This window comes from Epinephelus moara, chromosome 14, assembly GCF_006386435.1.
Source record: "Epinephelus moara isolate mb chromosome 14, YSFRI_EMoa_1.0, whole genome shotgun sequence".
Classification (NCBI taxonomy): domain Eukaryota; kingdom Metazoa; phylum Chordata; class Actinopteri; order Perciformes; family Serranidae; genus Epinephelus; species Epinephelus moara.
Genome location: NC_065519.1, coordinates 21371288 through 21387558, shown reverse-complemented (window position 1 = coordinate 21387558; position 16271 = coordinate 21371288). Strand labels below are relative to the sequence as shown.

General features: G+C 39.5%; 1 protein-coding gene across 1 annotated transcript; it reads right to left on the bottom strand.

Moving 5' to 3' along the window:
- Nucleotides 1-6240: 6240 nt before the first annotated feature.
- On the bottom strand, nt 6241-16184 carry LOC126401354 (uncharacterized). The gene is made up of 20 exons (XM_050062561.1): nt 15709-16184; nt 15291-15439; nt 15083-15172; nt 14855-14998; nt 14594-14752; nt 14420-14501; nt 14115-14304; nt 13820-13963; nt 13184-13374; nt 12969-13104; nt 12824-12881; nt 11928-12060; nt 11648-11819; nt 11192-11543; nt 11002-11107; nt 10808-10917; nt 10540-10718; nt 9142-9610; nt 8149-8255; nt 6241-6741 (listed from the first exon to the last, which is right to left on the bottom strand). Exons 2-20 carry the CDS (start codon nt 15379-15381, stop codon nt 6631-6633), a joined length of 3024 nt encoding a protein of 1007 aa, XP_049918518.1. The 5' UTR covers nt 15382-15439; nt 15709-16184; the 3' UTR covers nt 6241-6630.
- Between the last annotated feature and the right edge of the window lie 87 nt (nt 16185-16271).

Here is a 16271-nt window from a genome sequence, read left to right as displayed (position 1 = left end):
GCGCATCATCCGACGCTCCGCTGCAAATTAATGAGCAGGCTGAGGCTCTCGAGGCTCTCCATCTCATCTACAGGCTGGCTGTAGAGATCTTCACCAGTGTTCCCACTTGCACAAGATCAAGTAGCCTATTTAACAGTTAATTATGACATTTAACCCCTAACACACAGCTTAACCCTTGGGGATAAGTGAATTACTTCTTATTAAAGTAGTACTTTTACTACATTGCAGTAGCTTGCTGGTAGTTCAACTACATTCATACTTGCATCATGATTAATGTAGTTAAATCACTTTTCCCCATTTTTGTGAAGTAAACTACAAACAATTTAGGGCCATAGAAGGAAAGAAATAATTTTCTTTATTTATTTATTCATTTATTGGCATACAAAAATGGCGGAAAAAATCAGTATATGGTATGGCGTAAAAAACAAAACAAACTGCTAAAACCCCTCATATGGGGCGTCGATGGCTTAGTGGTTAGAGCAGGCACATCATGTACAAAGGCTTGGTGCTTGCTGTCGATTCCAGCCTGCGGCCCTTTGCTGCGTGTCGATCCCTCTCTCTCCCCCCTTCAGGCTATGCTCTTCTATCACTGAAGTCAAGAAAAGCCTGAAGAAAAATCTTAAGAGACGTCATAGTATAGTGTGGCATAAAAAATAACACAGAAAAATCATAGTGTAGTATTACATTAAAAATCCATAAAAATTCAAAGTATAGTATGGTATAAAAAAAAACGACGTAAAAATGTTATAGTATAGTATGGCATAAAAATGATGTAAAAAAACAGTCATAGTATAGTATGGCATAAAAATGATGTAAAACCGGTCATAGTATAGTATGGTATAAAAATGATGTAAAAAAAAAACAGTCATAGTATAGTATGGCAAAAAAATGATGTAAAACCAGCCATAGTATAGTATGGCATAAAAATGATGTAAAAAACAATCATAGTATAGTATGGCAAAAAAAATGATGTAAAACCAGTCATAGTATAGTATGGCATAAAAATGATGTAAAAACCAGTCATAGTAGTATAGTATGGCATAAAAATGATGTAAAAACCAGTCATAGTATAGAATAGCATAAAAATGATGTATAAAACAGTCATAGTATAGTATGGCATTAAAATTATGTAAAAAAAAAAACCCAAACCAGTCATAGTATAGTATGGCATAAAAATGATGTAAAAAACAGTCATAGTATAGCATGGCATGGCATAAAAATGATGTAAAAAACAGTCATAGTATAGCATGGCATAAAAATGATGTTAAAAAAAAAACAGTCATAGTATAGTATGGCAAAAAAATGATGTAAAACCAGTCATAGTATAGAATGGCATAAAAATGATGTAAAACCAGTCATAGTATAGTATGGCATAAAAATGATGTAAAAAACAGTCATAGTATAGTATGGCAAAAAATGATGTAAAACCAGTCATAGTATAGTATGGCATAAAAATGATGTATAAAACAGTCATAGTATAGTATGGCATAAAAATGATGTAAAAACAGTCATAGTGTAGTATGGCATACATATGGCACAAGAACAGTCATAGTATAGTATGGCATAAAAATGATGTAAAAAACAGTCATAGTATAGTATGGCATAAAAATGATGTAAAACCAGTCATAGTATAGTATGGTATAAAAATAATGTAAAAACAGTCAAATTATAGTATGGCATAAAAAAATCAACATAAAAATGTCATTGTATAGCATGTCCTAAAAATGATGTAAAAACAGTCATAGTATAGTATGTCCTAAAAATGATGTAAAAACAGTCATAGTATAGTATGACATAAAAATTATGTAAAAACAGTCATAGTATAGTATGGTATAAAAATATTATATAAAAAGTCATAGTATAGTATGGCATACATATGGCATTAAAACAGACATAGTATAGTATGGCATGAAAATGATATAAAAAGTCATAGTGTAGTATGGCATACAAAAAATTATATAAAAAGTCATAGTATAGTATGGCATACATATGGCATTAAAACAGTCATAGTATAGTGTGACATAAAAATGATATAAAAAGTCATAGTGTAGTATGGCATAAAAAAATATATAAAAAGTCATAGTATAGTATGGCATAAAAAAATTATATGAAAAGTCATAGTATAGTACGCCATACATATGGCATTAAAACAGTCATAGTATAGTATGGCATAAAAATGATATAAAAAGTCATAGTGTAGTATGGCATAAAAAATGATATAAAAAGTCATAGTATAGTATGGCATGAAAAAATTATATAAAAAGTCATAGTATAGTATGGCATGAAAAATGATATAAAAAGTCATAGTATAGTATGGCATGACAAAATTATATAAAAAGTCATAGTATAGTACGGCATACATATGGCATTAAAACAGTCATAGTATAGTATGGCATAAAAAATCATATAAAAAGTCATAGTATAGTATGGCATAAAAAATTATATAAAAAGTCATAGTATAGTACGGCAAACATATGGCATTAAAACAGTCATAGTATAGTATAGCATAAAAATGATATAAAAAAGTCATTGTGTAGTATGGCATCAAAAATGATATAAAAAGTCATAGTATAGTATGGCATAAAAAATTATATAAAAAGTCATAGTATGGTATACATGTGGCATTAAAACAGTCATAGTATAGTATGGCATAAACATGATATAAAAAGTCATAGTGTAGTATGGCATAAAAAATTATATAAAAAGTCATAGTATAGTATGGCATAAAAAATTATATAAAAAGTCATAGTTTGGTATACATGTGGAATTAAAACAGCCATAGTATAGTATGGCATAAACATGATATAAAAAGTCATAGTGTAGTATGGCATAAAAAATTATATAAAAAGTCATAGTATAGTATGGCATGAAAAAATTATATTAAAAGTCATAGTATAGTATGGCATGAAAAAATTATATNTGGCATTCATGTGGCACAAAATAAAAGTCATAATATAGTATGGCATTCATGTGGCACAAAAACAGTCATAGTATTGTATGGCATGAAAATGGCAAAAAACAGTCATAGTATAGTATGGCATAAATACAGTCATAGTATAGTATGGCATAAATACAGTCATAGTATAGTATGGCATCAAAAAAACCAACACAAAAAGTCATAGTATAGTATGGCATAAAAATGGCATAAAAACAGTCATAGTATACTATTTTATCAAAACTGCATGAAAACAGTCATAGTAGAGTAGAGCATAAATTATATTTAAAAAAAGTCATAGTATAGTATAATGTAAAAAATTACATAAAAAGTAATACCATAGTATAGTATGGCATAAAAAACGACATAAAAAATAGTCATAGTATAGTATGGCATAAAAAACGACATAAAAAGTCATAGTATAGTATGGCATAAAAATGATATAAAAAGTCATAGTGTAGTATGGCATAAAAAATTATATAAAAAGTCATAGTATAGTATGACATAAAAAATTATATTAAAAGTCATAGTATAGTATGGTATACATGTGGCATTAAAACAGTCATAGTGTAGTATGGAATAAAAATGATATAAAAAGTCATAGTGTAGTATGGCATAAAAAAAAAACCCGACACAAAAAGTCATAGTATAGTATGGCATAAAAAATGACATACAAAGTCATATTATAGTATGGCATAAAAATGGCATAAAAACAGTCATAGTATAGTAGAGCATAAAAAATTATATTTAAAAAAAGTCATAGTATAGTATGATGTAAAAAATTACATAAAAAGTAATACCATAGTATAGTATGGCATAAAAAACGACATAAAAAATAGTCATAGTATAGTATGGCATAAAAAACGACATAAAAAGTCATAGTATAGTATGGCATGAAAATGACGTAAAATAAAAGTCATGGTATAGTATGGCAATAAAAATAGCATCAAAACAGTCATAGTAATATGCATAGATGGTAAAAAATAATGGACGTAGCTTCTGTGATATCATCCATCGGTTTGTGGACTCCCATTTTGAAGCCTCAAGTTTGGCATTTTGTCCATCGTCATCTCAGTTTTTGGAGCCAGAAGAGACATATTTGGGAAAGAGGCTGGCACTGGGAGGAGCAAGGGGTGAATCCGACTGAGAAGCCGCAGACACTTTCCACACACAGCCTGTTACTTAAAGCGGCCTGCTGTTAATTGTGCATAATTTAAGACTTAATTACATTTAAATGGTTGAGTTGTATAAAATTCACCACCAGTACAGTTACCATGAAGGGGGAAATAAAATATAGACCAAAACCATTTTTTGTACTAGGCTGTAAACATTTATTTCTGCTTTATAGCTGGGCATTTTAACATGGGGGTCTGTGGGGACTGACTGGCTTCTGGAGCCTGCCTCAAGTGGCCATTTAAAGAACTTCAGTTTTAGGCACTTTGTGTCATTGTATAAAATGGCACAAAAAAAAAAACCTATAGCATGACGTAAAATAATATTAATAAATATATAGTATAGTATATAAATAATAAAATGACCTTAAAAAACATATGGTAATTATAGTAGCCAATAGTATGTCTTAAAAAAATACATAAAAAGTCAGTGTTGTATGACATAAAATTAGACATTAAAAAAATTCATTAGTATCTCATAAAAAATTGTGTGTGCACTTTTCCTGTGCAGCCCTCAATGAAATAGGGGATGCAATCATGCCCTTGTGTACTCTCACACACACACACACACACACACGCACACACACTGGGCAGTGCTCTCACAAATTAGAGTAATGGTTTGTTTATACATGGTGACAGTCTTTAAGGAAGGGCAGGTAGCTGTCACAGCTATCTGACACGCTTCACTGAGGCCATCTGGTGAGCTGGCCAAGGTGTCTCTCAACCTTCCTGGCCATCCAGCCTCAGTGCCGCTCACAGTGCCCTCCAGTGGGTAAGACACCTCCATAGTCAGACCCCTCTCTTACATGGTTTTTCTACAATTATTGCCTTGATGTACAGTCAACAGATGCTGCAAAATGTTTTGACTAAAACACCTTTAGCTAATTGTCTAAAAAACATTTAAATTCTGACTAGAAAACATTAAAACTTTAATTTCTAAGTGATGCAGCAAAGTGATCAGCGTCTTTAGAGGCTGGTATCAAGTCATTATGTATCCAAAAATATTAATTGTACAGTAGTTTAGTGTGAAATATCCCATGCAACACAAAGACAAGTATTTATACGAGAGCTTTACAGACATCGGATGGCTATTTGTATCCATCATACAAACGCAGCATTTTGAATCCTCTGCCTTGCACATGATTTATGTGTCTTTTTCCTGCACCACAGCACTCTGTTTTCCATGATGTTATCAGCTCTGAGATCAGCTTGAGTTATTGTGTGTGCTGACATGCATGTGTCTTGGTTTGCTTTTTAGCATCATTAGGTATTGTTACTTATGTTTCATGCTGATTTTTTTCTCTGGCAGATCTTTATTCTTGGGTGTATGATAAATTGTTCATGTGACTATTTCCTGTAATAAATCACTTTGCAGTCTTTGTTGATACATTATCACTGGAGTGTTGTACTGCTTGTGAAACAGCATATTCTCCCTTTTCTAATAGAAAAATCAAAGCACAGAAAAGCCAGAAAGTCTAAAAAAAAATGAGGAGGGAATCATAATTATGCTGCCATGCTTATGTTGTTTCTGGCAAGACCTCAGGGTTTATCTGGTATCAGAGGTGCAGCCACACCTGCAAGGTCACAGGGAAAGGCCTAACAACTCCATAAGGCATTTATACAAACAGGAGATTACATGCACATCCACACACACAGAACTCCGAACCACAGTTTTAAATAATACAGCATGTGTGGGCTCGTGAACTGGGCGCCCAGGGGAGACCCCGAGCAGAAGTGTGTCAAGCTGAAATATGTGTTAAGTTATTCACCCCCAGAACAAGCCACTGAGGGAGGGAAGGAGGGAGGGAGGGAAGGAGGGAGGGAGGAGGATGCTAACCCAAATGCAGTCCCTGGGCTCTGTGCAAATATGGGGAGCGATGGGCAGCAGAGAGCACTGGGAGGTCATCCATTTTTCATGAGATGCAATGGCAGCAAAGCAAACATCCTTTTTTTTTTGTCAAGAATCTAAAGTGCAGATTCATTTTCAAGGACACCATCACTGCCTTTTAAATGTAGTGCATTAATGTTTCAATTGGACCAACTTGTATCCTGGTGACCAGATTGAAAAAAGCACAACATGAGCCACAGATGTCTATTTTTTACTGGAGCTTTAATTAGCAAAATATTTAATAATTCACATTTATCAATAATTCCTGAGATATTCATTATTAAGTGTCTCTGACACACGGTGTTACAGAGGAAGAGGAAGGGTGTGGCAGGACAATGTCGCTGGGTGGGAAAGGTTGCTGACAGCAGCAGCAGCCGTCAGACCGATCTAACCAGTTGATTGATGAGGAAGGGGAGATGGATCAGGTCAAGGTGAAAAGTCTATGTGGTGATCATCAAGCTTGTCCTGTGATCAGTAAGTTCATTTTGCCGTGTGTTAATCCTTACAGTATTGCTTTAGGTTAATAAATCAAAATGTATTTTTGAAACAAAAGGAAGATGCATCATGTAGAGAACATATTTCATCCAGTTCAGTTCTCCATGTGCTGTCCAATGTGCCATAGATGTGCTAAATCTTCATGCTCTCTTCACTCGTTTTCCTTTCCTTAATAGTGTTCTCCCACTTCTTATGGCACCTTGTGAACCTTTCCCCAAACTGCTCCAACCTGCGGGCTCTTCTTTGTCTGCCTGTAACACAGAACAACAGCACAAAACAGACACAATTACAGCCTCATATCCTGGGCAGTGATGTGGAGGGCCTGATGAAATATCCTGTACCCATTAATCTTTCCCCAGGGGGGCGCAGGAGACTGGGAGCACTGATTAAATGCTCCTAATAGAGGCCATTCGTCTCCGCTCGAATCTTAAATGTTTCAACATGCAACATCAACCCAACACCACTGCTCCCCGCCTCTCTCTGTGTGCAAATATTGGTATTTTCATAAAGACGGCAAAGTTGGTAATATTTCATTTTGCGGTATCTTTTTAAGCGGACATTATCTCTTTGTGAGCTCCTGTGACTTGATTGATGACTTTGTTTTCACCACAGTGAATATCTCATTTACAACTGTGCCACAATAATCATCATAAACAGTCATGCATGAGGTCATTTGGGATGAGATCTAAATTTATAGTTTACTCTAATAACTATGTTTAATATCCTGATTTTCTTATCTTCAGCAACTCTGGTATTAAATCGACGACAGTTTGATCAGACAGTAAGGGTTTGTCTTAAACTCATTTTCACACATTAGTCATTAATATCTCTATATCTGCCAATTAAGAAAATCCTATGCAGCATCACTCCTGGCCTGGATGAACAATTAGATAACACACACTCACACTGTGTCTGCAAGGTAATGGATGTAATGCATTCACCACAAACATGCACTGTACAACCAAAATAGATTGGCCGTGATAGACGCACACTGTTTGTACAGTATAGGCTACTCAGGCCCAAGGTATAATCATCATAAATTAACATGGCCTAATTGCGTTTCACCTGCCAAGCTCCATATGGTCCCCAATTCTGAACAAAATAATTAGGTGACTGCATCCCAATCAAACAATTATCCAATGAAACCTCGGTAAAACAATTACCTGGTCATATCCGCGCAATTATATTACAGTGCTTAGCAGTGTGATGTTCAGGTCGATGCACAAGTAAGCAGTAAAATTATGCAATATAAAAAGGTGACTGCATCAGCATCAGATTTTGTGTTTTCGACAAATACATAACAGCTCTTTGGTATTTCATGCACATTTGATACTTCAAGATACAATGCAATCCTATTCCCTGACGCACTGCCTACATGTTTGGAAAATGACATCATTGTAGGCGGAGATCTTACAAGCAAATGGTGTTTATGCTGGAGGACAGGAGAAAGAGGGATGAAGGGTAGTAAAGAGGGCACCTGCTGGGTTGTGATGAGGCAAAGTCCCCAGGGACCCGAAATGAGATCATCCAAATCAGAGATGCTGTCAAGCATCTTAACTGGAACAATAGTGACCCCTACTGGCCACACTGGCTTTTGTTTCTTTATAATGAATACGCCACAGCTTCAATGTACAGTGTGTATCATTAGAATAAAGTACCTGTTTGCCATCTCTGCTGTCTCCTTTTTGCTTTGCGGTGAAGTCCGTAAAGTTGACCAGAGTGTAGGAATACGGTTGGCCTAGTGCAAAAGAGGGCTTCTTGTTATCTGTGAATGAACAGAAACAAAAGTGTAAGTGTTAACACTGTCAGAAATCCTTGCTAGAAGCAACACACACAATAGATGTCTATGAAACAGCCTGACATTGTCCTTCTAATTTTATGCAACATTGCGCCACTGTTATGTCTTTAACCCTTGTCCCGGTGACAAGGTTGGGGCATCAGCTTGGGGCAATAGGCCGTAGATCCCCGAGGCCCGGCGGTGATCAGCACAACCAAGCAGATGGAGGGAGGTCTGCTTGCTGTGGAAGACAGTACACCCCCCATAGAAGGTGTGGGGGACGGAGGGAGGGGGAAGGGGTCGTTTTATGGATGACTGACTGCTGCAGCAAGGTTAAGGGAACCAATCTCTGACACTTCACTTCCTCGCCAGTCTCCCTTCCCTAGCAGCCAAGACCCCCTGCCTTTGGTACATTTACCTGTGTCCTGCACCCTGCAGTGAACAGCAGCACCTCTGACACACAATTATGTCTGGCAAGAGCACAAACACAAATTATTTGTCCTAAGACCAATGCTAGCAATGATAATAGCAATGAGATAAATGGGGCTTTCAATTAGCATTTTGCTAATGACCATTTGCAATGTTTTAGGAGCTCCTAATGTCAATAAGGCAACTGGTAGCACACATTTCATTATCTGTGGGGACCAGTGTAAACCATATGGTTACATAGGTTTGTATATGGTTTTATACGTAAAGTATTGTTTATATTCAAATATAAAAAACATCACTACTGGACAAGATGTGTATGTATATGGACTGTATGTATGCATGGATATGTATAAGAATTATTGGGATGCTGGGGTGGTTCTTTGTGGCTGCCTTTTAAGCTGGTATAAAAAGTTGTTAACTTTGTTTTTTTTTTAAATGTCTTCACCTGACGTGATAGTTGCTCCTGACTCTGCAGCAGGTAGAAAGCCACTAGAAGCTCTGCGGGTGTCCAGGTCCTGTTTCAACCAGCTTCCCACTGTGCAATGATTGAGCCAGGCTGAGGTGCTCTGGGCACAGAGTTCATCCATCTGTAATTGGGCTGTGGGGGAGCTCTCTTTGGTGTTGTGAGAAGGAGCACAGGTGGTTATGATGTTGCAGGTTAGGCTCGGGGTCAGAGAGCTACCAGAGATCTGAAGCTGTGTGGGGAAAATAGAGCTGCACACAGGGGCAAGGGGGGAGATGTCCTGCTGACCGCTCCCTGCTGACGCCTCTGAGCCGCTGGCTACAGGATCCTCTGACAGAAGGCTATGGTGAAGGTCAGTCAACAGGTCCTGAGTGGTTTCAGACAGGGCACAGGAGAGGCCTTGGCTGAAGTATTCCACAACTCCCTCTTGCTGATGATGCTCATATGTATTCTGAGCACATACAGCAAGAAACATTACAAGTGAAGAGCCCAATTTTGAAAACAGGTACTGTTGTAATCAGCTTATAGTACGCACTGTTGAGTTAAAGGGATACTCCACCCCCCAAATGACGATTTATATGGTACTTTGGATTTGTGATCAAACCTCTGCTTTCCTCACATGCCTTCAAAGTAAATGAAAAAAACTGAGAACATTTTTGATGAACTGAAGTCATAGGGGACGACAGCAAAACGATGCAACTCGTGCAGTATAACCCACGTTGCATTTATCCAGTCGTATGCTCAGTACTTCCCAAACTGACAGCCCTTTCCGATGGGGAAGTGACCTGAAAGTGAAACTTATGTAGGCTATCTTCAGAGCCAGACTCCACTGACAAAAAGAGTAATTTTACCTCACTGAACACAGGTGCTGCAGGTCTGCCACTGCCTCAATCTGTAGTTTGTTTGTGTTAGTGTGTGACTTTGGTGAATTTGAACTAACCCTTTAAAACACCAAATTCACACAAGAACATAAACAAATTAACCGATTGAGGGCAGCACCAGACCACCAGTTTCCATGTTCAGCAGTATAAAATGACTGTTTTTGTCAATGGAGTCTGGCTTTGAAGACAGCATTGAAAAGTTTCACTTAGTTTCAGTTCAGTTTCCCGTCGAAAAGGGATGGCTGTTTGGGAAATACTTAGCATACAATGACGACGTGATGGATAAATGAGACTCGGATCATACTGCGCAAGGTGTGTGAGCGGTTGTAAATGGATTCATTAAGAATTCTCTCCGTTTTTGGATTCATCGTTCACTGTGGAGGCATGTGACAAAAACAAAGTTGTCTTGGTGAACATAACTCACCCCATAAAGATGGGGTGAGTAGCTGATATACAAATTTGGGGGTGAAGTATGCCTTTAAACAGAGACACTACCTACCTGATGAAGTTCCCTTTCTAGGAAACGGTCCAATTTTGCAGCTTCAGTAAAACTGAAAATCTGTGAAGGGATGCAGTCTGCTTGTTCTTCTTGGTTGAGTGACACTGCAGGGCTCCACAGCTTGGCGACACCTGGGGGACCATGAATGATTTCGTCTCCTTTACAGCCGGCCAGTTTCTCTGCAGATAAATGTTCATGTAGTGATGTGGACATTCAGTAAAGCACAATTCAGCTTGATATATTTTTGTCCCTCCAGCTGGATACACACCATAGTCTGGTGAGAGGAAGCTGTGACTCTCCACCTGGGCCTCACAGAGGAAGGGTACTGATTGGCTGACCTCATTGCTGTAGAACTCAGGGGGAAGATATAACCTGCAACTGGACCAGAGAAAATAAACATAACTTAGATTTAAGTGTGTTCAGAGCACCATAAGTATAGTGTGAGATAAGATGATCTCTGACCTCTTATTTAGAGGTAGGGTTTCGTCCATGAAAGGTCCTGAAACTGCATCAACACTGAGGAAGTCCTCTCTTGAGAAAACCTCTGTCTTAACATCCTCTTCTCCCTCTAGGAAAGAGTTAAGTTTCTCTTTATTTTATGACTGCCTCTTAATGTGAATGGTGTGGAAATAAGATGCAACACAAAGCTTACCCTCTGCAGAAAGCACCGGCTCCACCAAAATGTCTTTCTTCAAGTTGCTCAGGTAAACGGGGTCTGTGGCGCCATCTAGTGTCCCTGCAGGCTCAAGGCAATCTGACAAGGCACCAGTTGATGAAGGGCTCCTGCTCTCTTTGTCATCTTCCTCTTCCTCCTCCTCTTCTTCTTCCCTGCTTTGGTTCTCTCCATCATTGAGGAGAGAGGAGATCCTCTGCAGAGTCACAGTACTTTCATACACATAAGGACGCCGTCTCAACCGAGGCAAGGAGGAGGCTGAGGTGAAGGAGGAGACATACTCAGAGCTCAGATCCTCAGAAGACGAAATGTGCTCTTGTGACTCAGGCTCCTGTTGGGACAAAAACAGATGTGCAGGGCGAGGATCATTATTTCTCAAAATCAATAGACTATGCTGTTGTGGTCATTTTTCGTGGGGACACTGACAATGCATACATTATGGACAGGCTGTTCCTCTTCTGGTTCATCTGTATGTGCCGTTTGCTCTGTGTCTTCTACCATGTCCATTGGGGAGGGGCTGGGCGTGAGATGACGGAGAGCCCTGGTTGACAGAAACATCTCTCTGCTTTTCGATTTTCTCTCCGTGTGCTCCGGCCACACCATCTCACTAGAATAAAGAACATAGAGAAATGATCTGCTGGGTTCTCTTGGGTATTAAATATATTTTAACACAACTCAACCTCTGTTACCTACATGCCATCTACAGCCACAGTACCTTATCTTGGGATGTGGCTTTCTCACTTCCATCACAGCCTTTCTGACTAGTTGGACCAGTTCCTCTGGGGACATTGTGTTGTCTCTCTGAGCCTGATAAAGTTTGGCAGACAGCAGGCAGGGTGGCCTTTCTGCTGAACAGTGTTATAAAAAATGTTGCAGTTAAATGTAATATACTTTATTCTGTCTTGATAATATTTAATACTCTATTCATTTAAAGGTCCAGTGTGTAGGATTTAGGGGCATTTAGTGGCAGAGATGGTATATAACATAAATGTTTTCATCAAAATATAATCACCTGAAAACAAAAAATGTTGTGTTCTCAAGGCCCAGACACATCATACCAACATCAAAAGACTAGTGGCGACAAAGGGCTACTGTTGCGTCACCTCACAGGGTCTGTGTTTTGACCAAAAAGTTGCACCTGAACACAACAAAGCCTACAGCCAACAGCCAACCAGTGCTTACGTTCGTTTGAGAGTTTGAGAGTCTGTTTGCCGTCTCCAGCACCATTTCGACATGCTGCATTGGCCCCCAAAAAAAGCTGACAAAGGCCTGCTAGTGCCAACGGTGAAGGACACACGATAAAAACTAAGGCAACAGGCGTTCACTGATGGTCCGACAATAACCAGCAGCCATTGGCTTGGTGTGTCAGGGCCTTTAAAATGAGCTGTTTATATCTACTTACGGAGCGAGTTCTCTTCCACAGAGTTCGCCATGTTATCTCTACAGTAACCCAGAACAGACAAATGAAACTCTGGTGCTAGATAGGGCCATTTGCACTTTGGCATGGGCTACTGCAGTTCTCCTACAGGCTTGGCACATGGGAGAAGTTTCATTTCTGCAACCTCAACACTAGATGCCACTAAATCCTACAAACTGGACCTTTTATCTTACCTTTCTTTATCTGTGGCAACTGTGGCCCTGTAGTCCCATTTCCTTTGTTCTCTTCACCCTGATAAACATTTTCAGAAAAAAAGTTATTTCAAGGCTAAATATCTTTGGTGCATGTGTTCTGCCGTACTACAAGAGATTCACCTACATTGTATTCTGCAGGGATGCACTTTAAAGCCTCTGCACACAAACCAAATCCATCACAGGCCTGGAGGAAGTACTTGACCACGTTTTCGCTTTCAGTGTGGCCTCTCTTCAACAGAGCCCAGGCTTCAGAGACACAACTGGAGAGCGGAGATATTTTCAGCATCACACAATAAAACAATATGTTCTGATTCAAGTCATTTGTGTAACAGAATGTACCTGTTTTGAAGCAGCACGTCTGCACAGAGCTTAGCATCCTCAGCGCTCTCTATTGCAGGTCTGGTCCAGTGGAGGTACCTTAAAGCCAACTGAGGCTGCTTCCTTGTTAGCAGGCAGTGGATGATGCAGCGATGTTGCCAGGAGAGACAGGGAGCAGCAGCCCTGGGGCTCAGTAATAACTCCATGGAGGCCTGGGTGAGATAGTAACATGACATAAAGAGGCATCATAAGGTTACTTTTAAACTGACCTTTAAGATGAAGGGAAAAAAACAAACTAAAGTTACTTATCTCTTACTTGTTGTTATCAATAAATAAGCAGGCAAAGCTCTTATCAACCATGAAAGCATCTCCTCTTCCGAAAGAGAGACACTATAATTTCATCACTAATGAGTGGCACAGTGGAGCATTATTAAATTAATCATACGCCCTACTCAAGTGGCCCATTAGTGTCACCTGCAGACCATTATGTGCTGCTGAAACAAGGAGGCTAATATAATCAACAAGATGCTTAACTGGCCCTTGAATAGCATTTGCATTACAGTCAGCTTGCACGTCCTCATCTTAATGACATCATCAAAATCTGAATCAGTCACTCGCCTGATACATAAAATACATTTTTGCTTCTTGGTTATGTACCTTGATGTGTCCATGATCAAGCATCCAGAAGGCCCTGAGTTGTTGGGAAAAGCTGGAGGGAATAGTGAAGGCATGGCAGAAAGACTGAAGGAGGTCGTCTTTGCACTGCAGGAAGTTTGCCATATCCAAGACAAAGTACATGAGCTGTGATACGTATAGGTTAAGAGCTACATAACCTGAATCAAACATATTTAGTACTGATCTAAAGTAAAGCAGAAAAGAGCACAGTACAAGGAAAGATGCTGTACAGTATGCTCCACAGAAGGCTTTGTTGATGCTGTAATTGGATGGATACAAGCGCTTGGACTGACATGTTGTCGATACGAGGCACTAGCACGAGCTTTAGCAGGGCCTGCAGATTAGGAGGAGGATAGCACTGCTCTGTGCCGTCTTCAGAAGTCCAAATGCATCCATGCTGCCTGTCCAGCTGAGTCACCATCCCCTGTATCAAAGACCTGTATCTTTCCACTCCTCCCTCCTCCCACCTGGTCAAACACAAGAAAGTAGAAAAGCAGAGAAGAAATACAGAGGAACTTAAGCAGGAGAAAAATAACCACCATGGCTCAGAATTCTTCCAACAGGTCAAATCATTCAAGTTACCCTGGCGTCTCGAGACAAGCTTTCCGATGGCTGTGATCCATTTCTTTCCACATCTGAGAGATACGCTTCACCTCTTGAGCCTCTGGCAGCAACAGCAGAGAACAAAAAAAACTTTAGAGGCTTCCTAAGAGTTCATTACATTAATATATGTAATGTGTGTGATCATATATGTACCAGGGGACTTGGGTAGGAGTCCCATGATGCCCCACCACTGAACCAGTTGCCCCAGCCAGATGTGTTGTTTAAGGGCTTTGTGCTCTCGGTTCCAGCAGCCACGTCTGACGTCTGAGGAGCTGTAAGTGTCCCTGCAGACCACACATGGGACCCCAACACCTAAATAAAAACATGCACGTGTCAGATGGCTAGAACTACAGCTGCAGTCAAAAATATCAACCAAACCACTATGCTTTTCAGCTGTACGCTGTAAGTGTGTACCGTGCCAGAGGTGGGCTGAGCTGAGCTGCTTTCTTGCCCACTGGGTGAGAGTGAGCAAGTTCTTCAGTCTCTGGAGCAGCATGTGCACCCTGGTGAAAGCACTGCGGTCCAGAAACATCCACAGGCCCTGGCAGCGACTGAAACCTGTGGGAGGACAGAAGAGATGTAAAAGAAAGATCCTAAAAATTCAAACATTTGAATATGATTAACAAAGGCACACATTCTCACATAGTGTTAACAACTCCTTTTTAGCAAACTCTGATGTCCTCTGTACCCAGCAGCTGAAAGTTGGTAGGATTTCCTCCACATCAGCTTCACCTGCAGCAGTGCATTATGGGAGATAACATGTTAATGAAACAAAGAATTCATGGAGGAGTGTTTTTGCACCTAGTGGATAGAATTCTAGTTTTATGGTAGTCAAATGCTCCTGATGTACCTTCAGCTGTGAGCTCCCGCAGCCAGCGGAGGATGGCTCTTATGTTGTTGTTGGCTAACGCCTTGGACCACTGGCCCTCTGTGCCCAGCATGATGCCCACAGACCTCACATGGTGGGATCAAGGAACCATTACTGGGGGAAAAATTGTGCTTTAACAAACAAATGTTTATTTAGAAGACATCTTACACACTGTAAACTAGAGGTGTTTTAACCATAGCTGATGTAATGCACTTAGGAAATCTCAATGAGTGGTTAAATAACTTTTGCACTTAAGCCTGGATAACCTCTTGTAGACATGTTTCCATAATTAGATCAATGGATTGTACAAGGACAGATTAAAGCATGAACATGGTCGTCATTATTTTTACAAGCTTCCAAAGAGAAAACTGTAAATATTCGTTTGATTCTCAGTACTCACTTGGAGACGTGGTTTCCAGTAGCTGCGTTACGCTTCACTCTCGGTCCGCGCAGCAGTGAGTGCTGTGTGTTCTGTCTGCCTTGTGGATTAGCTGACTGGCCTGGTGGCTACGGTAACATTCTCTTCTTACACAAGCTACTTTGGTACATGTTAATCCACTAATCTCACTCTCAGTTAACATTTCATTGGCTGATTTGCAGCCTGGCTGTGAGTGTATTTTAATGTGTGTGTGTCAGTGAGGAAATTAAAGTAGGAAACATAATAGCTAAGACCAGCAAGTGTGAGATGATAGCAGGAGGTGAAAATGAACTTCTTAAATGACAGGAGGAGGAGTGCCCTGCTCTGTGCAGCATGAATCTTCCAGGCATTTGGCACTTTTGGCCACACACCAGTCAGTGATGTCACAAGTTAGTCTTTTTTTTCACAACTTTGCAGGCAAATTAATTAGACGTTTGTAGACATAACCTTGAGCGGTGGTAAATTGTAGCAGTCATTTTTTACTTTCTTTCCTTCTTTGAGAAAATGATTGGCACATTCATCAATAATGAAAATAATCGTAAGGT

Bases quoted from the DNA above. Each gene is read 5' to 3' on its own strand.
- LOC126401354 (XM_050062561.1), bottom strand. From the start codon at position 15,381: ATGCTGGGCACAGAGGGCCAGTGGTCCAAGGCGTTAGCCAACAACAAC. The intron at 14,305-14,419 runs GTAACTTGAATG...GTGTTTGACCAG, and splicing joins GCTTGTCTCGAGACGCCAGG to GTGGGAGGAGGGAGGAGTGG. The intron at 11,108-11,191 runs GTAAGCTTTGTG...ACTCTTTCCTAG, and splicing joins GCCGGTGCTTTCTGCAGAGG to AGGGAGAAGAGGATGTTAAG.